We start from the raw sequence: 25,937 nt of genomic DNA, 5'->3' as shown, positions 1-25,937 counted from the left end.
CCCAGAGGGCTGGCAAAAACCAGGCCACTGTCTTTAGACCGCACTACCAACTCTGTTCCCAAGCCATTAGCAACGGTCTGACACTGAACCAGACAGTTCGCAACTTTGGCGTCGCATTTGACCCTGAGGCCAGCTTCCCCACCATCACTAAGACCGCCTATTTCCACCTTTGTAACATGGCCCTACTCCACTGCTGCCTCAGCTCATCTGCTGCTGAAACCCTCATCCATGCCTTTGGTACCTCTAAACTTGACTATTCCAACACTCTCCTATCTGGTCTCCCATCTTCCACCCTCTATAAACCTGAGGTCATCCAAAACTTTGCTGCGCATGTCCTTACTCACACCAAGTCCTGCTCACCCATCATTCCTGTACTTGCGGATTTACATTGGCTCCCGATTAAGCAATGCCTCAATTTTAAAATTCTCATCTTGTTTTCAAATCCCTCCAGGGCCTTGCTCCTCCCTCGCTCTGCAACTTCCTCCAGCCCCACAACCTTCCGAGATCTCTGCATTCCTCCAGTTCTGGTCTTTTGTGCATCCCCGATTTTAATCACTCCTCCATTGTTGGCCATGCCTTCAGCTGCCGAGGTCCGAAGTTCTGGAATTCGCGCCCCAAACCTTTCTGCCTCTGTCCCTCCCTTTCCTCCTTTAAAAAACCTACCTCTTTGACCAAGCTTTTGGTCATCTGCCTTAATATCTCCTTAAATGTCTCAGTGTCTTGTTTTGTTTTATAATGCTCCTGTGAAATGCCTTGAGATGTTTTATGTTAAAGGTGCCATATAAATATAAGTTGTTATTGATTAAAGCAATATTGCACAAGAAATCAAACCACCATTTTAAACATTTCCTTTTAGCTGTCATTTTCATTTATTCAGTTAATAGTTTAAAAATGACCCTAACATCAACAAAATTTTTCTTTTTATAAGTAGTCTACTTACTTGAAATAAGTTTGTTCCAGTTGATAATGATTGTGGTATTTTCCAGAACATACAGTGCTATTTGTGTTGATGAGACCAAGTAATACATCGATTCATGGAGTTCTCTGATTCTACAGATTAGTGAATAGCTCTTTGACCTAATATTGCTCCTTTTAATAACAGAATACAGCTCTTATCAACATGAGGGATGTTAATGCTGCAAATTAGAACACTTACCATTTCAGTGACCCAGTGTTGAGGATCAAACACTTCCAGGTCATCTGTAGCACAGCTAGATACAGAGCAAAGTTCGTTCTTCTCTGCCTCAACAATGTGTCTCAGTAACAATCTCAGAAGAGCCCTTTGTTGCACTGGAGTGAAATTATTTCCACTCCCCGTACCAACTTTCCTTTAGCCTGTCAAGTGACATTGTCAATAGTACTAGTTTGGTGCTGCAGGCCATTGCAGGAATTAGATTAGGAAAATGGGAAAATTTCACATAGTCTGTATCTATCATCTCATCATTCTGGCTGGATTTAATGCATGGTCCAGAGGGGGAAGACCAGAAGTTAACCCACTAGGCAACTTATTCCTGAGGTCTTGCATCTCTTGGCTCATTCTATACCCTGCAGTGCCTTGAATAGCTCTGGATTCCAGCAACATCGTCTAATTTTGTATTTTATAATGTAAAATTCTGAATCCTAAATGTGTGCATATGAATTTGAAACTTCCCTTTTTGGATCCCTGAATCCAGCAGTTTTGATTCACACTACATAACATTGGATATTACAAATATTTCACCTGTTCTAAAACCTAAGTCATCCCTTAAATTGTGAGTCTGTCTAGAATCAAAATAGCCCAATTCAGATCATGTTGGATTTGGAAAGAACTTTACAGTTCATTGTTTTTCTCCAGAAAGCCAGATGGTGAAAGATTGAACTGGAGCCCAATCTTTACACACTTTATCAGCTTTTATTTATGGAGATACATATTACAAACCTGCACCCCCAAACCCAACCATCTCATTTTCAGTCTGCTGCTATATATAGGAGCACAAGTGAATCTCCAGTTAATGCCCGCCACATGAATACAATTAAATATTCAATTATTGTACAATTAACATTTATTTCTCTTTTAATACAACTTAATAAATTAAACACTTTTTTCATCAACAGTGGCCTTGCTGTTGGCTTTCACTATAGCTGCTATTCGAAAGAAAGAAAAAAGTAAATTACAGAAAAAAAGACGTTCTGCTAAGAAGACGGCAGATCCCGGAGAAAAACTCAAAGGTATTAATTATAAAATTATGACATAAAATGTTTATATAACAGAGTTGCAATTTAGACTGCCCATTATATCTTCTGACAGATACATTATGAATTATTAATGAATGGCTTCACTCTAGTTAATAGTGGTGCTTCTCATAATATTGCAACCATTTTGAGATTCTAGCTCTGTCCAAAAATACTGATAAATAAATTTGACAATTTAATAGCGGTAGATAAACATCTTCGTTTCCATCTCTGTGCAAGACAAAAAGCTTCTTCAGCTTAGCCAGTGAAGAAATGGCTGCTCCCTCCAGCCTTTATTTCATCAATACTACCAAGGTCATTACATTCTGCATTTCTCCTCTTTAGTTTCTCCTAGTCTATAAATGCACAGGTACCACAAGTTCTTCATCATTCTGCATGCCCACTGTGAAAACAAGTCATATATTTCTCCTGCAACTTACAAGTTTTTAATAGATAGTAGGTCTCACCTAACCTCTACTCCTAGATTTGTTTTATTGTAAAGGGCAGCAAACACTGGTAGGAGTTGTTTATAGACCACCATACAGTAGTGGTAGTGTGGGGCATGGTATTAATCAGGAGATTAGAGAAGCATGTAGTATGGGTAATATAGTAAGTATGGGTGACTTCAATCTGCACATAGACTGGGTAAACCTAATGAGCACTAATGCTGTGGAGGACAAGTTTCTGGAGTGTGTTGGGGTGGTATTCTAGAGCAGTATGTTGAGGAACCAACTAGAGGTTTTAGATCTAGTATTATGTATTGAGCAAGGGCTAACTAATAATCTTGCTGTAAAAGAACCTTTAGGACGAGTGACCATGATATGATAGAATTTTACATTATGTTTGAAAGTGAGGTAGTTCAATCTGAAGCCAGGGTGTTAAATTTGAACAAAGGAAATTATGAAGGTATGAGGGGCAAATTGGATAAGGTGGATTGGGAAAATACATTAAAAGGTATGACAGTGTATAGATAATGGATAGTCTTCAAAGAATTATTACATAGTTTACAACAACTATACATTCCTTCAAGGCACAAAAACCCCAAAAGTAAAGTCAGTCAACCATTGCTAACAAAGGAAGTTAAGGATTGCATAAGATTAAAAGAAAAGGCCTATAAAGTTGCCAGAAATAGGAGTAAAATTGAGGATTTGGAGGATTTTCAAATACAGTAAAGGAGGATGAAGAAACTGATAAAGAAAATTGATAATAGAAAATGAATGTAAGCTAGCAAAAAAACATAAAAAGGACTGTAAAAGTTTCTTTATCTAAGTAAAAAGGAAACATTTGGCTAAGACAAATGTGGGTCCATTACAGGCAGGAGAATTTCTAATGGGGAATAGAGAAATGGCAGAGAAGCTTAATGATTACTTTGTGTCTGTCTTTACTGAAGAAGATTCAAGAAATCTCCCAAACTAGGAAGGAAATGAGGAATTGAAGGAAATTAGTATTAGTAAGAAGGTTGTATTGGAGAAATTAATGGGGCTGAAGGTTGATAAGTCCCCAGGACCTGATATTCTACATCCCAGACTGTTGAAGGAGATAGCTATGGAGATAGTGGATGCATTGGTGATCATCTTCCAAAATTCTATAGATTCTGGAATGGTTCCTGCAGATTGGAAGGTAGCAAATGTCACCCCACTATTTAGGAAGGGAGGGAGAGACAAAACAGGGAATTACAGACATATGAACATGCAAGTTTGGATCAGGAGTAGGCCACTCGTCTCCTCGAGCCTGCTTCGTCATTCAATAAGTTCATGGCTGAACTAATTACTCCACCTTTCCACCTACCCCCGATAACCTTCCACCCCCATGCTTATCAAGAATCTATCTACCTCTGCCTTAAAAATATTCAAAGACTCTGCTTCCACTGCCTTTTGAGGAAGAGAATTCCAAAGACTCTCAACCCTCTGAGAGAAAACATTTCTCCTCATCTCTGTCTTAAATGGGCGACCCCTTATTTTTGAACAGTGACCCCTAGTTCTAGATTCTCCCACAAGGGGAAACATCCTTTCCACATCCACCCTGTCAAGACCCCTCAGGATCTTATATGTTTCAATCAAGTCACCTCTTACTCTTCCAAATTCCAGCAGATACAAGCCTAGCCTGTCCAATCTTTCCTCATAAGACAGGCCACCTATTCCAGGTATTAGTCTAGTAAACCTTCTCTGTACTGTCTCCAATGCATTTACCTCCTTCCTTAAATAAGGCGACCAGTACTGTACACAGTACTCCAGATGTGGTCTCACCAGTGCCCTGTATAACTGAAGCATAACCTCCCTACTTCTGTATTCAATTCCCCTCGCGATAAGCGATAACATTTGTTAGCTTTCCTACTTACGTGCTGTACCTGCATACTAACCTTTTGCAATTCATGCACTAGGATGCCCAGATCCCTCTGCATCTCAGAGCTCTGCAATCTCTCACCATTTAGATAATATGTTTCTTTTTTCTTCTTCCTGCTAACGTGGACAATTTCCCACTTTCCCACATTATACTTCATTTGCCAGGTCTTTGCCCACTCACTTAACCTATCTATATCCCTTATGTCCTCTACACAAGTTACTTTCCTACCTATCTTTGTGCCATCAGCAAATTTAGCAACCATACCTTTGGTCCCTTCATCTAAGTGATTTCTATAGATTGTAAAAAGTTGAGACCCCAGCCTGTTAGCTTTACATCAGTAGTAGAGAAAATGCTAGAATCTATTCTTAAGGATGTGATAAATGGACACTTGGATAATCATGATTTGATAGGGCTTAGTCAACATGGATTTATGAATGGGAAATCATGTTTGATGAACCTGTTGGAGATTTTTGAGGATGTAACTAACAGAATTGATAAAGGGGAGTCGGTGGATGTAGTATACTTGGATTTTCAGAAGGCTTTTGATAAAGCCCCACATGACGTTGGTTAGCAGAATTAAAGCATATGGGATAGGAGGTAATATACTGGCATGGATTAAGGATTGGCTAACAGACATAAAACAGAGACTGGGAATAAAGAGGTCATTCTCGCGTTGGCAGTCTGTGACTAGTGGGGTACCGCAAGGATCGGTACTTGGGCCCCAGCTTTTCACAATATATATCAGTGATTTGAATGTGGGGATTAAATGTAATATTTCCAAGTTCGCAGATGACACAAAACTAGGTGGGAATGTGTGTTGTGAAGAAGATGCAAAATGGCGTCAAGGGCATTGGGTGGACTTATTGAGTGAGCAAGAACATGGCAGATGAAATATAATGTGGAAAAATGTGGGTTATCCATTTTAGTAGGAGGAATAGATCTGCAGAATATTTCTTAAATGGTAAGACATTAGAAAGTGTAGATGTACAAAGGGACCTGGGTGTCCTCGTCAATAAGTCACTGAAAGCTAGCATGCAGGTGCAGCAAGCAATTAGGAAGGCTAATGGTATGTTGGCGTTTATCGCAAGAAGATTTGCGTACAGGAGTAGTGAAGTCTTGCTTCAATTGTATAGAACCTTGGTTAGACCGCACCTGGAGTACTGTGTGCAGTTTTGGTACACTTACCTTAGGAAGGATATTATTGCCATAGAGCGAGTGCAATAAAGGTTCACCAGACTTGTTCCTGGGATGGCAGGACTGTCCCATGAAGAGAGATTGGGGAAACTGAGCTTGTATTCTCTAGAGTTTCGAAGAATGAGAGGTGATCTCATTGAAACCTGCAAAATACTTGAAGGGGTTGACAGGTAGATGCAGGTAAGATGTTTCCCCTAGTTGGGGAGTCTAGAACCAGGGGTCACAATTTCTAAATAAGGGGGAAACCACTTAGGACAGAGATGAGGAAAGATTTCTTTACTCGGAGGGTAGTAAATCTTTGAAATTCTCTACCCCAGAGGACTGTGGAAGCTCAGTCATTGAATATGTATAAATTAGAGATTGACAGATTTCTAAATACCAATGACATGAAGGAATATGGGGATAGTGTGAGAAAAAGGCATTGAAGTGGATGATCAGCCATGATCATATTGAATGGTGGAGCAGGCTCGATGGACTGAATGGCCTACTCCTGCTCCTATGTTTGAATGTCTTTCCTACCCTTTCCAACCAGGATGGAATCTTGTAATATCAGCAAGGCTATGGTTTACGTTGACTGATTAAGACAAATTCCCTTTTAGTTACATGGGAGTCCAGAATTTGTATCTGTGTTTTGGGGAGACAACTCTATGATAAACTGTCTATTTTTTAGTGAAAGCTGCAATTCAGTGGCTTTTTTATTCGCTCATGGGATGTGGGTATCACAGGCAATCCCAGCATTTGTTGCCCATCACTAATTGCCCTTGAGAAGGTGATGGTGAGCTGCTGCCTTGAACTGCTGTGGTTCTTGGGATGTCAATACACTCAGTGCTGTTAAGCAGGGATTTCCAGGACCCAGTGAGAATGAAGGAACAACTATATAGTTCCAAGTCAGGATGGTGTGAGTCTTTGAGGGTAACTTGCAGGTGGTGGTATTGCCATGCATCTGCTGTCCTTGTCCTTCGAGGTGTTAGAGGTTGAAGGCTTGGAAGGTGCTGTCAAAGGAGCCTTGGTGAGTTGCTGCAGTGCGTCTTGTAGATGGTACACACTGCTGCCACTGTGCACTGGTGTTGGAGAAAATGGACGTTTAGGTTGTGGATGGGGTGACAATCAAGCAGACTGCTTTGTCCTGGATGATGCCAAGCTTCTTGAGTGTTGTTGGAACTGCATTCATCCAGGCAAGTAGAAAGTATTCCATCACACTCCTGACTTGTGCCTTGTTTGGACCAAGGCTGTAATGAGATCAGGAGCCAAGTACCCTGGCAGAACCCAAGCTGAGCATCTGTGAGCAGGTTATTGCTGAGTAAGTGAACTTGATAGCACTGTCAATGACACCTTCCATCATTTTGCCAATGATTGAGAGGAGACTGATGGGGCAATAATTGGCCAGATTGGATTTGTCCTGTCCAGGTCTTGCTGCATATGGACGCAAACTACTTCAGTATCTGAGCAATTACAAATGGTACCCGGACAATTTTCCATGTTGTTAAATAGATGCCAGTGTTGTAGCTGTACTGGAATAACTTGGCTAGGGGCACAGCTAATTATGGAACACAAGTCTTCAGTACTACAGCTGGGATGTTGTCAGGACCCAAAGCCTTTGCTGTATCCAGTTGTTTTTTGATATCACGTGGAGTGAATCAAATTGGCTGAAGACTGGCAAATGTGGTGCTGTGGACATTGAGGAGGCCAAGATGGATCATCCACTCGGCACTTCTGGCTGGAGATGGCTGCAAATGCTTCAGCCTTGCCTTTTGCTGAGCTCCCCCATCATTGAGGATGGGGATGTTTGTGGAGCTCCCCCCCTCTGGCTTGTGTTTAATTGGTTATCACCATTCACAACTGAATGTGGCAGGACTGCAGAGAGATCTGATCCGTTGGTTGTGGAATCACTTAGCTCTGTCTATCGCATGCTGCTTCCACTGTTCAGTATACATGTAGTCCTGTGTTGTCGCTTCATTAAGTTGGCGCCTCATTTTTAGGTATACCTGGTGCTGCTCCTGGCATGCTCTCCTGCACTCTTCATTGATCTAAAAAATCATTGTGCCACTCCAGAACTCTACAAGATTGCAAGGTCACATTATAACTCTAAATGTGAATAACCTATGATATATTTGGCATGTGTAATGGAAGCACAGTCAAATTTATTTGACTTGATTGGAAGTTTTTTTTGACTCAGTCACATGTCTCACATCTTCAACACACATGGAATAAATCACCCCCCGGCCCTTACAATGTAAGGCACATTATCTCATAGACCTGTGCAAGACTGTATCATTGGTACAAAATTACAGGCATTAGCAGAACAGTTTGTTGAGTCATGGTGACCTATTCAGAGGCGCGGACTTTCTCCATTGACTGTAATGGCGCTCTTAAAAGATTTTGAATGTTTGTTAATGAGATCAAATTATACAACGTTCTGTGATTCTGTTCCTGGTTAACTCCCATCTCTGTTGAGACTGCCTTTCCTTGTCTGCTAATGTTAGCAAAAAGTAGAAATGGTTTTAAAGGGTTGATACTCATTTTAGAGAATGGAGCAAAATGTGCTCCTATTTAGGATAGAGAATTCCTTCATGAATGCATTCCAAATATATCATCGTTTTCATGGATCATTCAGGTTTAAACTTGTCGTTAAATAGGTGATATTTGTTAATTGTATATTAACTGTGTTTAATGGTGTGCAGGTGGAGGGTATTAATTGGGGTTTCACTTGAGCACCTATAAAGAGACACTTATTGAAACTGTGGGTGGTTGAGTTAGGAGGTGTATGCTTGTAATGTTTCAGTCTGTAAATAAATGTAAGCCTGAGTAAAGATTGGCTCCAGTACTATCCTTCACCAACTGGCTTACCAAGTTGTAACAGCATTATTCTTCTGTTTACTTCAGCATGGCCATTTCTCTTGCTGAGTGGCATTGACAAGTTACAAATGGTATGTGTCCACTCCCATTGGGAACTGGTTTGAGAACTATGCATGCTTCTTTCATTTGAAAACATTGGAGCCAGCAGAGAGACCAGAAGAGATATTGACTTGGCCTCAGAGGTGAAAGGACAGTATTTTCACCCCTTGCATATTACGAACCTTTAATCACTAAACTTTCACCAGAGTAGGCTTCTATTTTGGACATGTTGGGGGAGATTTTTATGCCTGGAGTAGCAGTAAATACAAGAAAATGAGGTGGGGAGGAGTGCATGTCCTTAACCCATTCTTACATTTTTATATTCTAACAAAGCTTTTCTGATTGTTTGTCCATTAATTTAAATGGACAAAAAATCTGGCAGGCTCTTTTACTAGGGCACATTCTGCTTGCCTGCTCTTCCTCTATTCACTGAGCTCTGCACTATCCAATAGCGCCAAGTGCAGGAACAGGAAATTTTAGGATGTAATATTATGATTCCACATTCAATTGCTTAGTCACAGACATAAGATTTGGCACGTTTGGAGGATCTTCTGTTATCATCTGAAATGTTTCTCACATTATATACGTTCTTGCATTACATTTAGCCCTTGAATGGCAAGGACCCAAAGAACCATACCGGCCTGTCAGTATTATCCTGGACTCCAACAAATGCATTAAGGTCATGGACAGCAAACATTCTCCGATCCGAAGCATCAATGTATGTAGTCGGAGCCACGCTGATATTATTCTATCTACCAATAATGAACAAAAGGCTTTGCTGCTGAAAGTTCCCAAGGAATACGATCTGGTAAGCAAGAACGTGGCCATGAAGTGCCCTTGTCTCTGAATATTATTTTTACTTTTCAAGGATTCCTCCTCCCTTCCATTATTGTTTGGTTTGTGTGCTACCAACGCTTACAGACCTGGAAGGTCCAGGTTTGATGTGCTTGCTGACCTACATTAGTTTCTGGTCTAGCAATATCTCAAATTTAAACTTCTCATCCTTGTGTTCAAATCACTTCATGGCCTCGGCCCTCCCTATCGCTGAAACCTCCTCCAGGTCTTCAACACTACAAGGATTCTGTCTTCTAATTCTGACGCCTTGTGCATCCTCAATTTTCTTCAGTCCACTATTGGATGCCTAGTCCCTAAGTTCTGGAATTCCTTCCTTAAACCTCTTTGTCTCCTTTCCCCTCTCTTTTTAAGATGCCCCTTAAATACCAACATCTTACCCCCATCCTAATATCTCCTTGTATGCTCAAATTTTGTGTGATTGTTCTCCTGTGAAGCACCATGGGATGTTTACTGCATTTAAAGGCAGTATATAAATGTAAGTTGTTGTTGGCTATGCTTGAGTCTCAAGCAGGTTGGGTTAAAGAGAATAACAGTCTGGTTCTATATCCTGATTGCCATCCATTGAACCCTTTTGGGAGATCCATACATGGGTGTCATGCAGGCCCCCCACCTGCCAAGAATGAGGCACATTAATTTCGCCACATGAACATTGATTTTTAAACTGTTACTGGAGTCAAGAAAGAACTTTGTTCTCTAGAAAAATGCACCAGACCCTTGACTGGAAAGACATTTGCATATTTACAGACGGTGCTTAAAAGGGACAAAAGACCATGCCCTGACACATTCAATCCACAATGGACTTTTGATTACCAGACACTGAGGGTGGAGTAGCTCGCATTCCAGCTTGACTGCTAAGATGGCCGAATACACAAACAAATGTGGTCAGATCAGTTTAGTCACATGACTAAAACTAGCTTTTGGAGGTTGTTTTTGGACTTGCCACAAAGAATTTGAACGCAGAAAGCTGTTTGCTCCTGGACTGACAAAACCTCCCATGGTTGGCTTGCCTCAGCCTCTCCTGTCTGCTTTCATCTCTCTCACCAGCTTTGGAAATCATTGAAGGCATATGAACCCCAAGAGAGAAAAGTCTCCCACAGTGAACAAGGTTTGAGAAGAACACTGGGCCCCAATGAAAAGCAAGATCTACCTACAAGCCAGGACTAGAGCAAGCTCGAAACACAGTAACAAAAGCCCCTCTTCAGAGATTGCCTTAAGCCTCTGCACTATTTTTCTTCTCTTTTCTGTCTCTATTTGCATGTGAGTATCGCGTATGCATGCTAGCGTGGGGCACGGTGTGTATCTGTAGTCATTAACCGAATTAGAGTTTAAGTTTAGGTTTTAATAAAATTTCACTTTTCTTCTTTGACCCTAAGAAAGCCTGTTTGTGCTCATTTCTTTGCCTAATAATTGGAAAGTGATGAACAGGGATTAACCAAAGGGAGAGCTCAAAACACAGTGTGTTTAAAAACAAAACCCTGTTACAGTAAGACCAGGTGCATGCTGAAAGGGATCCCTAGTTACCTTTCTCACCTGGTCTTAACAATGGGCATCTTTATAGGGCCACTGGAATTGGCTTAAAAATCTGCGGGTCAGGAAGAGGAAAATCCATCAGGATTTTCACTCAGGACATTAGCATAAGCACATAAAAATTAGGGGCAGGAGCAGACCATATGGCCCCTCGAGCCTGCTGCGCCGTTAAACACAATCATGGCTGATCTGCCTCAACTCCACTTTGCTGCCCGTACCCCATATCTCTTGCTTCCTTGAGAGATCAAAAATCTTATCTCCGCCTGGGGCGGCACAATGGTTAGCACCACAGTCTCTCAGCTCCAGCGATCCGGGTTTGGTTCTGGGTACTACCTGTGCGGAGTTGTAAGTTCTCCCTGTGACCGTGTGGGTTTCCACCGGGTGCTCCGGTTTCCTCCCACAGCCAAAAGACTTGCAGGTTGATAGGTAAATTGGCCATTGTAAATTGTCCCTAGTGTAGGTAGGTGGTAGGAGAATAGTGGGGATGTGATAGGGAATATGGGGTTAAATGTAGGATTAGTATAAATGGGTGGTTGTTGGTCAGCACAGACTCGGTGGGCCGAAGGGCCTGTTTCAGTGCTTTATCTCTAAATAATTAAATACACTCAACAGTGAAGCATCCACAACCCTCTGGGGTAGACGATTCAAAGATTCACCACAGAAATTCTTGCTAAAAATGTCAATGCTGGATGAGGTCAAAATTGAGCTCAGCTACAATACCTTCAAGATGGAATAGCCAACTACCAATTAGCCATGGCTGTTTATGCTCACCACTTGACTATAGTACCAGAGTGCTCCCAGTGGATATTATTCTGTACTCCAGAAAGAGCCACTTCCTTTGGGAAATGAGTGGTGGTGGTTTGGGGGGTTGGGGGGGGGGGGGGGGGGGGGTTGGCATGTGACTAGAACATATATGTTTAAATAACATTAACAGTACAAGAGTTTGATAGACAACTCATGGTGGAATATATGTCAACTTCATCAATCCCGTTGGCAAATTCTAACAATTGTTTTATTGGGACAAGCCCTGCATTTCCTGTGAAACACACCTCATATGGCAGTGGCCTATCTGTATGTTTTGCTGATATCCGTAAAATGTTGAAAGTTTTTTTTTATATATATAACCAATATGCCACAAAGAAGCTCTGGGTTTTCTTTGATTCTGAACAGTCAAGTTAGTGCACCAGAACTGAGAAATAGTGCTTCTGTTTAGTTCCTAAAATGTCAAAAGCTGTCCCACTTTAAAATTGATGTAAACATAAAGCATGGATTCATCAACTCACAAAGGAGTTGCCTAACTGGTTTTGGCCTGTTTCTTTGGTTTCACTGATTTAGTTAATGTCAAAGGTGAAAATTAACTTCCTGACTTAGCCAGATAATGAACATGGCACAGAGATCTGGATTAACAAGTTCAAGGGAAGCTATTTCTCTCAATCTTTTTTTCAAATGTAATCATTCGTGGAATGTGGGTGCTGCTGGCAAGGCCAGGATTTATAGTCATCCCTTTTTGCCCTAGAGAAGGTGATGGTGAACCGCTGCCTTAAACTGTTGCAGTCTATGTGGTGATAGTAAACCCAGAGTATTGTTAGGTAGACAGTCCCAGGATTTTGACTGTGAGTTAGTTATGGAAAAGGACAAATATGGACCAGAAATAAAGGTACTGAATTGGGGGAAGGCAGATTTCAATATGATAAAACAGGATCTGGTCAAAGTGGACTGGGAGCAGCTACTGGTAGGAAAATCTACATCAGACCAGTGGGAGTCATTCAAAGAGGAAATAGTGAGAGTTCAGAGCCAACATGTACCCGTTAAGGTGAAGGGTAGAACCAACAAGTCCAGGGAGCCCTGGATGTCAAGGGATATAGAGGAGTGGATCAGGAAAGAAAAGGAGGCTTATGGCAGATTCTGAGTGATGAAAATAGCGGAGGCATTAGAGGAGAATAGAAAGTGTAGTGAGGTACTTAAAAAAAGTAATTAGGAGAGTAAAGGGGGGACATGAGAAAACACTGGCGGGCAAGATTAAGGAAAATCCTAAGGCATTTTATAAGTATATTAAGGGCAAGAGGATAATCAGGGAAAGAGTATGGCCCGTTAGGGACCAAAGTGGCAATCTATGTGTGGAGCCGGAGGACATAGGTGAGGTTTTAAATGATTACTTTTCATCTGTGTTCAATATGAAGAAGGACAATGTAGGTGTAGAGATCAGGGAGGAGGATTGTGATATACTGGCTGTTTTAGCGGGCTTAAAAGTGGATAAATCCCCAGGCCCAGTTGAGATGTATCCCAAGCTGTTATGTGAGGCAAGGGAGAAGATAGCAGGGGCTCTGACACAAAGTTTCAAATGCTCTCTGGCCACAGGAGAGGTTCCAGAGGATTGGAGGACAGCAAATGTGGTTCCATTATTCAAGAAGGGTAGCAGGGATAAACCAGGTAATTACAGGGCAGTGAGTCTAACATCAGTGGTAGGGAAACTATTGAAAAAAATTCTGAGAGACAGGATTAATCTCCACTTGGCGAGGCAGGGATTAATCAGGGATAGTCAGCATGGCTTTGTCAGGGGGAGATCATGTCTAACTAACTTGATTGAATTTTTCGAGGCGGTGACTAGATATGTAGATGAGGGTGAAGCAGTTGATGTAGTCTACATGGACTTCAGTAAGGCTTTCGATAAAGTTCCACATAGGAGATTGGTCAAGAAGGTAAGAGCCTATGGGATCCAGGGCAATTTGGCAAATTGGATCCAAAATTGGCTTAGTAGCAGGAGGCACTGGGTGATGGTCGAGGGCTATTTTTGCGAGTGGAAGCCTGTGACCAGTGGTGTACCACAGGGATCGGTGCTGGGACCCTTGCTGTTTGTAGTGTACATTAATGATTTAGACATGAATATAGGAGGTATGATCAGTGAGTTCACAGATGACACGAAAATTGGTGGTGTCGTAAATAGTGAGGAGGAAAGTCTTAGATTACAGGACGATATAGATGGGCTGGTAAGATGGGCGGAGGAGTGCAAAATAGAATTTAATCCTGAGAAGTGTGAGGTGATGCATTTTGGGAGGACCAACTAGGCAAGGGGATATACAATGGATGGTAGGACCCGAGGAAGTACAGAGGGCGAGAGGGACCTTGGTGTACTTGTCCATAGATCACTGAAGGCAGCAGCATAGATATATAAGGTGGTTAGGAAGGCATATGGGATATTTGCCTTTATTAGCAGAGGCATAGAATATAAGAGCAGGGAGGTTATGATGGAGCTGTATAAAACGCTAGTTAGGCCACAGTTCTGGTCACCACACTATAGGAAGGACGTGATTGCCCTGGAGAGGGTGCAGAGGAGATTCACCAGGATGTTGCCTGGGCTGGACCATTTCAGCTATGAAGAGAGACTGAAAAGGCTAGGGCTGTTTTCCTTCGAGCAGAGAAGGCTGAGGGGGGGACATGATTGAGGTATACAAAATTATAAGGGGCATTGATAGGTTAGATAGGAAGAAACTTTTTCCCTTAGTGGAGGGAACAATAACCAGAGGGCATAGATTTAAGGTAAGGGACAGGAGGTTTAGAGGGGATTTGAGGAAAAAAAAATTCACTGAGGGTGGTTGAAATCTGGAACACACTGCCTTAAGTGGTGGTAGAGGCAGGAACCCTCACCCTTTAAGAAGTATTTCGATGAACACTTGAAATGCCATAGCATGCAAGGCTACGGGCCAAGTGCTGGAAAATGGGATTAGAATAGTTAGCTGCTTGATGGCTGGCACAGACACATGGGCCGAAGGGCCTGTTTCTGTGCTATATGACTCTATGAAAATGAAGAAACGGTGATATAGTTCCAAGTCAGGATGGTGTGTGGTTTGAAGGGGAACTTGCAGGTGGTGGTGTTCCCATGCATCTGCTGCTCTTCTAGGTGGCAGAGGTCGCAGGTTTGAAAGGTGCTGTCGAAGAAGCTTTGGCGAGTTGCTGCAGTGCATCTTGTAGATGGCACACACTCCTGCCACTGTGCTTGCGTGGTGGAGGGTTTGTGGATTGGGTGCCAACAAGCAGGCTGCTTAGTCCTGGCTGGTGTGGAGCTTCTTGAGTGTTGTTGGAGCTGCACCCATCCAGGCAAGTGGAGAATATTCCATCATACTCCTTATGTGCCTTGCAGATGGTGGACAGGCTTTGGGGAGTCAGGATGGTAATACTTTGAAAGTCAAGGGGAGGTAATTAGGCTCTCTCTTGTTGAACATTGTCATTGACTGACAATTGTGTGGCTCAGATGTTATTTGCCACTTATCAGCCCGAGCCTGGATGTAGCTTTATTATCAGAGGCATTGTGAATGGTACTGAACACTGCACTGAACATCCCCACTTCTGATATTATGATGAAGGGAAGGTCATTGATGAAGCAGCTGAAGATGGTTGGACCTAGGACACAACCCTGAGGAACTCCTGTAATGATGTCCTGGAGCTTTGCTGATTGGCCTTCAACAACCACAACCATCTTTGTGTTAGATATGACTCCAACCAGTGGAAAGGTTTCCACCTAATCCCCATTGACTTCAATTTCACTAGGGCTTCCTGATGCCATACTCAGTCAAATACTGCCTTGATGTCAAGTGTAGTCACCCTCGCCTCACCTCTGGAATTCATCTCTTTTGCCCCAGTTTGGACCAAAGCTGTAAAGAGGTCTGAAACTGAGTGGTCCTGGCCTAACCCAAATTGAGCATCTGAGAGTAGGTTATTGGTGAATAAGTGCCACTTGATAGCACTGTCAGCAACACATTCCATCACTTTGCTAATGGTTGAGAGTAGACTGATGGAGCAGTGATTGGCCATATTGGATTTGTCCTGTATTTTGTGGACAGGACATAAACACAGGTTTAATGCCCCAGTAACTTGACCATTTAACCATGGTTACCTGTCATATCAGTCACAGCTGTTTTTTGAGGAATTGCAACCTAACCATATGTCACTGTCAAATTACATTCCCTAATGGCTTAGTAGGTAAGTGCACCAACTGGTATAGTACTGAGCAGAGACAAGCTTGGAAGGTCCCATGTTGAATTTCAGCTCTGTTATTAACATGATTTCAACCACAAAAGTAATAAGGATGCTATAATTGCTCATAGTACACCAAGGATGGTGCGTAGGGGTATGAGTAACAGGAAAAGTTTCCATTCAAACTTTGCAGTGACTTCTTCTGGAAATTGCATGCAACAGGCTTGGCTCAGTGGTAGTGCACATGCTTCTCAATCACATGGCTTTAAGTTTTAAACCCCACTCCAGAAACTTGAGCGCATAGTTCAGCCTAGCAGTTTAGTGCAGTATTGAGACCGTTGGAGTTGCCATCTTTCAGATGAGATTTTAAACGCAGGTCCTGTCTGCCCTCTCAGGTGGCTGTAAATGACTTTGAAGGATAGCAGGGGAGTTCTCCTTGGTGTCCTGGCTAATATTTACCCCTCAACCAATGACCAACACCACTTAAACCAATTAATCAATCATTTATTTCACTGCTGCCTGTGGGACCTTGCTGTGCGTAATTTGGCTGCCACATTTCGTACAACAGTTATTATACTTCATAGAGTACCTCTTTGGCTGTAAAGCACTTTGGGACGTCATGAGGTCATGAAACATGCTATATAAATGCAAGTCTTTTCATTTTGTTGGGGTTGGTTGGAGACAGGATTGAGTTTGGCTGTGATACCCCATGATGGTCAAATAGCCCCACAAACATCACTCGTCGGGCTCACGTATGGGATTATTCCCTCTGTTTCTTGGCCAACACTGTTCCTTTAACCAATAGCATAAAAAGAAACAGATTAACTGATTATTTGCGCTGTGCAGGTTGGCTGCAATATATGCCTGCACTGTGATTGTACTTCAGAAGTAATCCAGTGGTTGTAAAGAGCTTTGTGACATCCTGAGGACATAGAACAGAATCATAGAAAGTTTAAGACACAGAACGAGGCCACTTGGCCCATCGTGTCTGTGCCGGCCAAAAAACAGTCCACCTATTCTAATCCCACCTTCCAGCATTTGGTCCGTAGCCCTGCAGATTACAGCACTTGAGGTGCATATCCAGACTTCTTTTGAAAAAGTTGAGGGTTTCTGCCTCAACTGCCCTTTCAGGCAGTGAGTTCCAGACCCCCACCACCCTCTGGGTGGAAAAGGTTTTCCTCAACACCCCTCTATTTTTCTACCAATCACTTTAAATCTCTGCCCCCTCGTCACTGACCTCTCTGCTAAGGTGAATAGACATTTCACTTCCACTTTATTCAATCAGATCTCCCTTCAGCCTTCTCTGTTCCAAGGAGAACAACCCCAGCCTGTCCAATCTTTCCTCATAGCTGCATTTTTCCAGTCATGCTAGATAAATGTAAATGCAAATGATGTAAAATCCTTTGAAGGATTCTGACCATGACTTGGATATTAGGAAATAGGTTAGCATTACTCCTACCACCAAGTTTCCTTCATTTAGATCTATATGTCTTCCTCAACACTGTGTCTAGGATTGTCTTCAGTCTAAGAAGATTCTGTCATCTGGATTGCCCCTCATATTCTGAACATTTGAGTTGTGTTGCAATCCCCTTTGTTAAAATCCCAGCACTGATCTTCGCTCTGTGTATCATTTGCTTGCAGCGAGCAAAGGGCAACTTTTGTGGTATTTATGAAGTATGTACAATACCATCGCTGTTAGAATGGACAAATGTATAACCGGAATGGCTGCAAATTTCTGTATTTATGACACATTTGCACTGCGTAAGCACACAAACCTTTGCCTAACTGAACTGGCAACCGAGGCAAATTCTAAAATACGTGTCAATTTTTCCCTTTACTTAGATAATTCAGGGACTTTGCCTTGAACAAGCAACGTGCTAATTTGGCTTAAAGGTCTTGCCTCCTTGGCCATATTGTCTTAATCGTCAGCAAATTTCAGCCTTTATTAGACCCTTATGTTCAGCTTGATAGCCAAATCATTGCTAAGACCACGGTAGAATCCTCCATCTTACTTTCCCATATATTCATCCCAACTTCTTCATCTGTTTGTGTATGATAACATCCTGAGTTTCAATGATAGGCTAAAGTGTATCATTATGCATTGCACTGGTGTTGTTGTCTGTAACCTTTCAGAGTCCCTATAAGCATATGACTATTGCACGTTTTTATAATGTAAACTTTTTTTTGTTTCCTTGAATATTGCAACGATGGATTAGATATTGCAGTGCATAATTTTTATTTCCGCTCAGAAGTTGAACAGTAATTCACTCAGTTCAAACCTTTATGGGCTACTAAGTCAGTTCAATCATGAAAAGAAAAATCACACACTCCATTTGTGTCTCAACATTATATGTACATTGCCCAATGAAGTTCTGCCAAGTTTTACTGTTGCATCTTATTACCATGCACAACATTTATATTTGCTGATAGTATCTTATCTGACAGGTGTAGATTTTATCTGGTGTAGACCATCATTTTCACAAGAGCTTTCATCCGTCTCAATGTTTGCTTAACCTTTAAAGAATGTCATGAATCTAATCTGAATGCTACATCTTGTACACAGGTGTTGATATTTAATGCTGAAGAAGATCGTGATAACTTTGTGGAAGATTTGAAAACATACCTGCAGAGCAATAGCATAAATCTGTTTATCCATGAAGTCAAAGAAGGCACTCTTTTCAAAGAAGCTGTGACAAAGCGGCAGCGGATTAAGATCTTAGATACATTTTTCCGTCGTGTGTTTGCACAGGTACTGTGAGGGTTACATCAAGCTATTGCATCATTTTGAAGTTGCTCTTGTGCATACATAGCGAGCGATTTGTTTCAACTTGCTAACAAAATGAAATGGATGAGCTTAATCTCCCAAGTTGTGATAAGAATATTAGATGATGAAAGCTGTGATAAATTTGAGTTAAAAACAAGAAATACTGGAAATACTCAGCAGGTCTGGCATAATCTGTGGAGAGAGAAGCAGAGTTAATGTTTCAGGTCAGTGACCCTTCATCAGAACTGGCAAAGGTTAGAAATGTAATAGGTTTTAAGCAAATAAAGCGGGGGTGGGGCAAGAGATAACAAAAGAGAAGGTTGATAGGACAGGGTCACAGAGAATCACTGACCAGAAGGTCATGGAGCAAAGGCAAACGGTATCTTCGGGCAATGAAAAGACCATTGGGGATGGGGGGGGGGAGGGGGGTTTGGGAAGGGGCTTCCATCTTATAATTATTTATTAAAAGCAAATGAAATCTAATATCCCTTTAAAAATGTAAATTTTTGCTAAGGATTTGAAGTCCTTTAAAAATGGCGCCTGCGCAGTGACACCAGTCGCTGTTGCTGGGACGGGGCGACTGCCCCGTCTACGTCATCGGGGTGGCCACTCTACCCCCTCCATTTAAATCAGCCCCTGCGCGTAATAACATGGGGGCTAATAACACAGCGCGCCGCTGCAGGGGACAGCGCTCTGATAAAATTTAGCCCTCAATGTTATCTACTTTTGTACCATTTTCCACCTTTAGGTTCTGGAGATTGATGGGTCAGATGCTGGGGACTTTGACAATGAAACCTCAAAGAAGGCAAAGGAGTCTCTGAACTGTGAGCTGACAAGTGCGGAGTTTGCTGAAGCCCTGGGACTAAAGGAAGACTCCATGTTTGTGGATCAGATGTTTTCACTAGCAGACAAAGATGGAAACGGCTATCTCTCATTCCGGGAGTTCCTGGACATCTTTGTTGTCTTGATGAAAGGTAATTCTGAGTTTGGGAAGGGAGGTCTGGTTGAAACTTGGCTGGAAGTGCCATGAGGACAGGTACAGACTGACCAATACTGGTGTTAGCAATAAAGACCAGTAAATGATGGAGTAGTCCTGTGATATGGGATATGCATAGTAATGTGTGTTCCTAACGTATTCATTCTTGCATTCCAGGAAGTCCTCCCAAAAATAGTTTGTGCATTCTCAGAATTTTTGTTAGAGTCATAGAGTCATACAGCACAGAAACAGGCCCTTCAGCCCATCGTGTCTGTGCCAGCCATCAAGCACCTATCCATTCTAATCCCATTTTCCAGCACTTGGCCCGTAGCCTTGTATGCTATGGCATTTCAAGTGCTCATCTAAATACTTCTTAAATGTTGTGAGGATTCCTGCCTCTACCACCCCTTCAGGTAGTGTGTTCCAGATTCCAACCACCCTCTGGGTGAAATTTTTTTCCCTCAAAATCCCCTCTAAACCTCCTGCCCCTTACCTTAAATCTGTGCCTCCTGGTTATTGATCCCTCCGCTAAGGGAAAAAGTTTCTTCCCATCTATCCCATCAATGCCCCTCATAATTTTGTATGTGCAAAGATGAGTGTAACTGGAGGTTTTCCAGTAGTGTCGCTCTGTAATTATGAAGAAAGTGTTTGCTTCCATGACTTGTTCTCACTTGTCACTGTACATATCACTTTTTTAAGCTTTGCATAAATCTCTCAACTTCTCCATTAGCTCTTGGCCAACTGGATGTTATTTTCCTATGAGTGCACCCTGGGTAGTTTGTTGAATTTCAATTAGAATTTCAACTTGTTTTTTTTAAACTTAATATTTTAGATATTCCTCGATCAAACAGATGATCTACTTCTAGGTCCAGCTACACCCCCTTGGAGATATAAAAGAATGGTCCTCAGTACTTACTTTTCCTTATATAAAAAAGCAAAATACTGCAAATGCTGGAAATCTGAAATAAAAAGTGCTGGAAATACTCAGCAGGTCTGGCAGCATCTGTGGTGAGAGAAGCAGAGTTAACATTTCAGGGCAGTGACCCTTCATCAGAACTGGCAAAAGTTAGAAATGTAATAGGTCTTCAACATATAAAGTGGGGGTGGGGGAAAAGAGAACAAAAGGGAAGGTGTTGGTAGGACGGAGAGTCAGAGAGATTAACTGACAATGAGGTCATGGGATGGAGGCAAAGAGAGTGCTAATGGTGTGGTGAAAGACAAAGCATTAGTGCAGAGAGGGTGTTAAATAGAGTCATGGAGAGATACAGCACTGAAACAGGCCCTTCAGCCCACCAAGTCTGTGCCAGCCAACAACCACCCACTTATGCTAATCCTACATTTCCACCATTCTCCTACCGACACGAGAGGCAATTTACAATGGCCAATTTACCTATCAACCTGCAAGTCTTTGGCTGTGGGAGGAAACCAGAACACCCGACGGAAACCCACACAGTCACAGGGAGAACTTGCAAACTCCACACAGGCAGTACCCAGAACCGAACCCGGGTCGCTGGAGTTGTGAGGCTGCGGTGCTAACCACTGCGCCACTGTGCCCTAGCCAAAAGCACAAACATGGAAAAAACTGTGGGCAGGCACATGGTAAAAAACAAATGATGTAACAAACTAAAATAAAATAAAAATAAAAAGGGCCAGTCATGCTCTGAAATTATTGAACTCAATAGGAAGTTCGGGGTCATGTTTTCGGACTGAGCGGAGGTGTTCCGCAAAGCGGTCACCCAATCTATGTTTGGTCTCCCCAGTGTAGAGGAGACCACATTGTGAGCAGCGAATACAGTATACTAAATTGAAAGAGGTACAAGTAAATTGCTGCTTCACCTGAAAGGAGTGTTTGGGCCTTTGGATAGTGAGGAGAGAGGAGGTAAAAGGGCAGGTATTATACCTCCTGCAATTGCATGTGAATATGCCGTGGGAAGGGAACGAGGTGTCAGGTAATGGAGGAGTGGACCAGGGTACCGCGAGGGAACGATCACTTTGGATGCTGACGGGAGGGGAAGATGTGTTTGGTGGTGGCATCAAGTTGGAGGTGGCGTAAATGATAGAGGATGATCCGTTGGATGTGGAGGTTGGTGGGGTGGAAAGTGAGGACAGGGGAACCCTGTCGCGGTTCTGGGAGGGAGGGGAAGGGGTGAGGGCTCTCATGTCCACATCTCTGACCTGGGCTTGCTGCAGTGTTCCAGTGAACATCAACACAAGCTCGAGGAACAGCACTTCATTTACCAATTAGGTACACTACAGCCTGCTGGACTGAACATTGAGTTCAATAATTTCAGAGCATGACTGGTCCTTTTTTATTTTTACTTTATTTTAGTTTGTTTCATCATTCATTTGTATTTTTAACATGTCCATGCCCACAGTTTTTTTTTTCATGTTTGTGCTTTTGGCTCGGGCTGTTCATTTTTCTGTCATTTAACACCCTCTCTGCACTAATGCTTTGTCTTTCACCACACCACTTAGCACACTCTTTGCCTTTGCCCCATGACCTCCTTTTCAGTTAATTTCTCTGACCCTCTGTCCTATCAACACCTTCCCTTTTGTTCTCTTTTCCCCCACCCCTGCTTTATTTGCTGAAAACCGATTACATTTCTAACCTTTGCAAGTTCTGATGAAAGGTCACTGGCCTGAAATGTTAACTCTGCTTCTCTCTCCACAGATACTGCCAAACCTGCTGAGTATTTCCAGCACTGATTTTTTCTTGCTCAGCTCTGCTTGGTGGTTCCCCCATTTGTATCACAGAGAACTCAGTGGAGGTAATTTTCACTGTCAGCTAAACCAGCAAAGCCATTCGGGTGCCCGTAATAGCACCCGCCTACTTTACAGTTCCGTAGTTGAAATGAAAATCCCATGCGTTCTATAACAGGCCATCTATAACAGGTCATCTACTCAATCAGTTTACAGCAGCACCCATGAAGGTGAAAATTACCCCTTCACTGAGTGGCTCGACTGGACTTTTAAAGACAAATTTTCTGCCATTCAGATCCTGTCTTTCTTTTAAACAAAAAAGGCAAGAAAATGTTTGAAGTGTAGCACAGATCAGCCAGTATCCAAAAAAAGAATGACAGTTAATGTTTTGGTTGGGGCCCTTCATCAGAAGACCCAACTCTGAGGTCTGATTTGTTACATTACAACCCCAACCACATTACTATATTATGGAACAGATTAGAAATAACATGTAAAGAAGATGAAAAGTTAGTGTTGGCATAAGTGAATGGAATGGTGCATTCCCCTTACTCTGTCATTTTACTATTTCCCTTCGTAATTTTAAGAAATATTAGTCATGATGCTTCAATCTGCCCCTAGGCATTATACTAACATTGAAGATTGGCCTCCGAGCATAGACATTGTTCAACTTTGATTTCCACAATGGAGCAATTTAAAAATATCCCATTTGCCTTGTGTAGGTTCTCCCGAAGAGAAATCTAAGCTAATGTTTTCAATGTACGATGTAGATGGGAGTGGTTCCATGTCAAAGGAAGAGTTCTCACAACTGCTGTGGTAAATCAAATAAACTTTACTCTCATATTATCGCTGTGCATCCATTCTCTGGGTGTGACCTGTTGTGACATTATAAATATGTTTGTGACTATTTCCGCTAATGGATGTTTTTAGAATAACTGATCAAACAGGTTCCTTCAGATAAAAGAGGACATTTTCTCAATAGCTTTGGACAGTGCTGCCTACAGATAGCACCCAGAGAACAGGGCCAAGAAATTTGGTTCCGTAGCACCGCTGGTGCTCCATTCGTGCAGCTCCTACTCGAAACCAGTGTCACTACAGGCAGCCAGCAGCATCTTCCTTTCGCAGCGTGCAGATGGCCTTTAAGAGTAGCAGGCTGGCTGCACCATGTGATATCAGTGCACGCTACTCGGCCTCCTGCTGAGTGCTTTGACAGCCGACGGCCTGGAGCCTGCTCTGGCCAATGCTACGATCTGGTAAAACTTAGTTTGTGTATTGCCTGCCTCAATGGGAAATAGATTGGACAGATCAAGAATCACCCGTGCCTGAAAGCGGGCCTTAACAAATTTTTAGCCCATACTTTAAGTCTTGTTTGAAGATGCAGACTGAGGCTGACACCTGGTCCAAGAGATGTTCTCCAAATTTAGCGAATAACTGAAAGGCTTTAAAATAAAAAGTCTTATTTGACAATCAATAGTGTAGATGTTTGTTTGCGCTGGCCTGCTGGTGTGAACTGGGCATGGGGAACAATTCCTGCATCTGAACAGATAGGCCCGAGGCTGATGTTGGGTCTCAGGCCCTGCCTGTTGCTAGTCCCTGTTGGAAAATCACAAGCATGTTACCCAGCATTTTCCATCACAGTCAAGGCGCACTCGCAAAATGCAGGCTATAATTTATCAAAAGAGTTCAATTTTTCCGTACCTTATTTGGTGCCGTTTTTGGGGGGATGTTTTCATCAAGTTGTGCTTCCTAAACAACATAAATTCTAACCCAGTGACTGGGCAACAGCAACCCCCCTTCCATCAGCACTGCACTGCACCCCCTCCCCGCACAACCCCATCCAACAACTGCCTCCTCCCCAGCGCCAGTATATAACGTCAGAAGGAAGGTACCTGTGAGCGTTGTGAGTTATCTGCCTGTCTCAGAGGAAGCAACTGAACGCTGCTCAGGATGTAAAGCAACTCAGAGAGTGATCATTGACTCAGTATGAGGGGAGTCTTAGGTTAGAAACCAGTCGTGACATGCTGGGCTGAATTTTATGAGCACGTTGCAAATTGCGGTGCCTTGTTCCGATCTCACCAGTCTTGCCAGGCAGATGCGTCGTCACTGAGCCCCCATGACATTTTGCATGGGGGCTCATTTAAATGGAGGGGGTCGGAGTGGCTGCCCCCGATGACGTAGAGTGGGTGGCCGCTCCGTCCCCCAGCAACGGTGTCCAGCACCATCACACAAGCACCGGTGCCGGCGCTGTTTTTAAAGGGCTTCAAGCTCTTAGAAGATATTTGAATTTTTAAAGTAATATGATGGTGAATTGTGTTGAAAAAAAAAATGAAACCTGGAGGCCCTCCCCCCCCCGCCCCCCCACTCCCCAAATGTTAGCTTTTAGGCCTATATTACCAAAAGTAACTTTATTTCCAACCCGAACTGTCCCCCCCAACCCCATAACGTTTGCCCTTCAACGCCTTCCCATCATCCCCACAGCCAACAAAAAGTGTTTTCCCTGCTTCATCCCGCGTCCCCTGACCTCGCAAGGTGCAGGAGTTGCAGCCGACAGTCGGAATATCGGCGTGGGATGGCTGCCGGGACAAGATATGTTAACTTGCATGCGTTAACTTTCATTACCATAATGAAATGAAGGCCTCACCGCCGCCGGTAAAATGTGACAGGGCCTTCTTGGCGTCGGGGGTCGTGGCGGGCCTCTCCTGGAAGAATTTTCCGCCCCCGTCAATGACACCGGAGGTCTTGTATAATTCAACCTGCTATGACAGAAACTAGCTGGGCTTTTTTTTGTTAAAAAGCAATAATTTGACCTGTAGTATCATAGTTGAAAGATATTTGAGTAATTCCATATACATTGTAACTTTTGTGCCTGTGTATTTATAACCTGGAGATTCAACTTGGAAATTTTAGCAGATAAGTTTCAAGTTTTTGGTATGATCTTTAGACTGGTACCATCAATAAACTGGTTGTTGGATTAAAAAGGTTTCCTGCCGCCTTCAAGCAAAGGAGAATTCACTGTGATCTTACCCCACAATGAAATCAAACAGCAGGCTTCTGTAACGATCACCTCACAATATTCTGAGCAAAATATTGGTCTGAAACTTCACTTGCTGTTAAGCGATATATTTATATTGACTGGTGAATGAAATGTCGTGCGTACTGATTGCTTGTTTCATTAAGTTTAAGCAAGTGTTATTTACCTTTTAATGTTTTAGGTCGTTCATCGAGATCTCGAACGACTGCTTGCCAAAAGAACAGATACAGGATCTGATCGAGTCAATGTTCAAAGATGCAGGATTTGAAGACAAAGAGGAGTTAATGTGGGAGGATTTCCATTACTTGTTCCGAGATCACTACACCGAGTTGGAACTAGCTCAGCTCAATGTGAAAGGTCAGCAAATCGATTAGACCATTAAGAATTATTAAATCCTACACTTCTAAATAGTAAATGCAAACAAGGAATTGATATTTCACAGTCAGGGTTTACAGTGGGGATAACATAATGTG

General features: G+C 42.6%; 1 protein-coding gene across 1 annotated transcript in view; it reads left to right on the top strand.

Annotated features, from left to right (window-relative positions):
- The window catches only part of LOC137350485 (dual oxidase 2-like), a 100,300-nt gene that overhangs the window by 39,242 nt on the left and 35,121 nt on the right, over positions 1-25,937 (top strand). The window contains exons 16-21 of the mRNA XM_068015135.1: positions 2,095-2,208; positions 9,249-9,451; positions 18,560-18,745; positions 19,509-19,734; positions 23,156-23,249; positions 25,646-25,821. Coding sequence (XP_067871236.1) covers positions 2,095-2,208; positions 9,249-9,451; positions 18,560-18,745; positions 19,509-19,734; positions 23,156-23,249; positions 25,646-25,821 — 999 coding nt within the window. The remainder of the gene's footprint in view (positions 1-2,094; positions 2,209-9,248; positions 9,452-18,559; positions 18,746-19,508; positions 19,735-23,155; positions 23,250-25,645; positions 25,822-25,937) is intronic.

The sequence above is a fragment of the Heterodontus francisci genome, chromosome 35 (assembly GCF_036365525.1).
Source record: "Heterodontus francisci isolate sHetFra1 chromosome 35, sHetFra1.hap1, whole genome shotgun sequence".
Lineage (NCBI taxonomy): Eukaryota > Metazoa > Chordata > Chondrichthyes > Heterodontiformes > Heterodontidae > Heterodontus > Heterodontus francisci.
The sequence above is the reverse complement of the archived record's forward strand: the minus strand, read 5'-3'. Positions and strand labels throughout refer to the sequence as shown.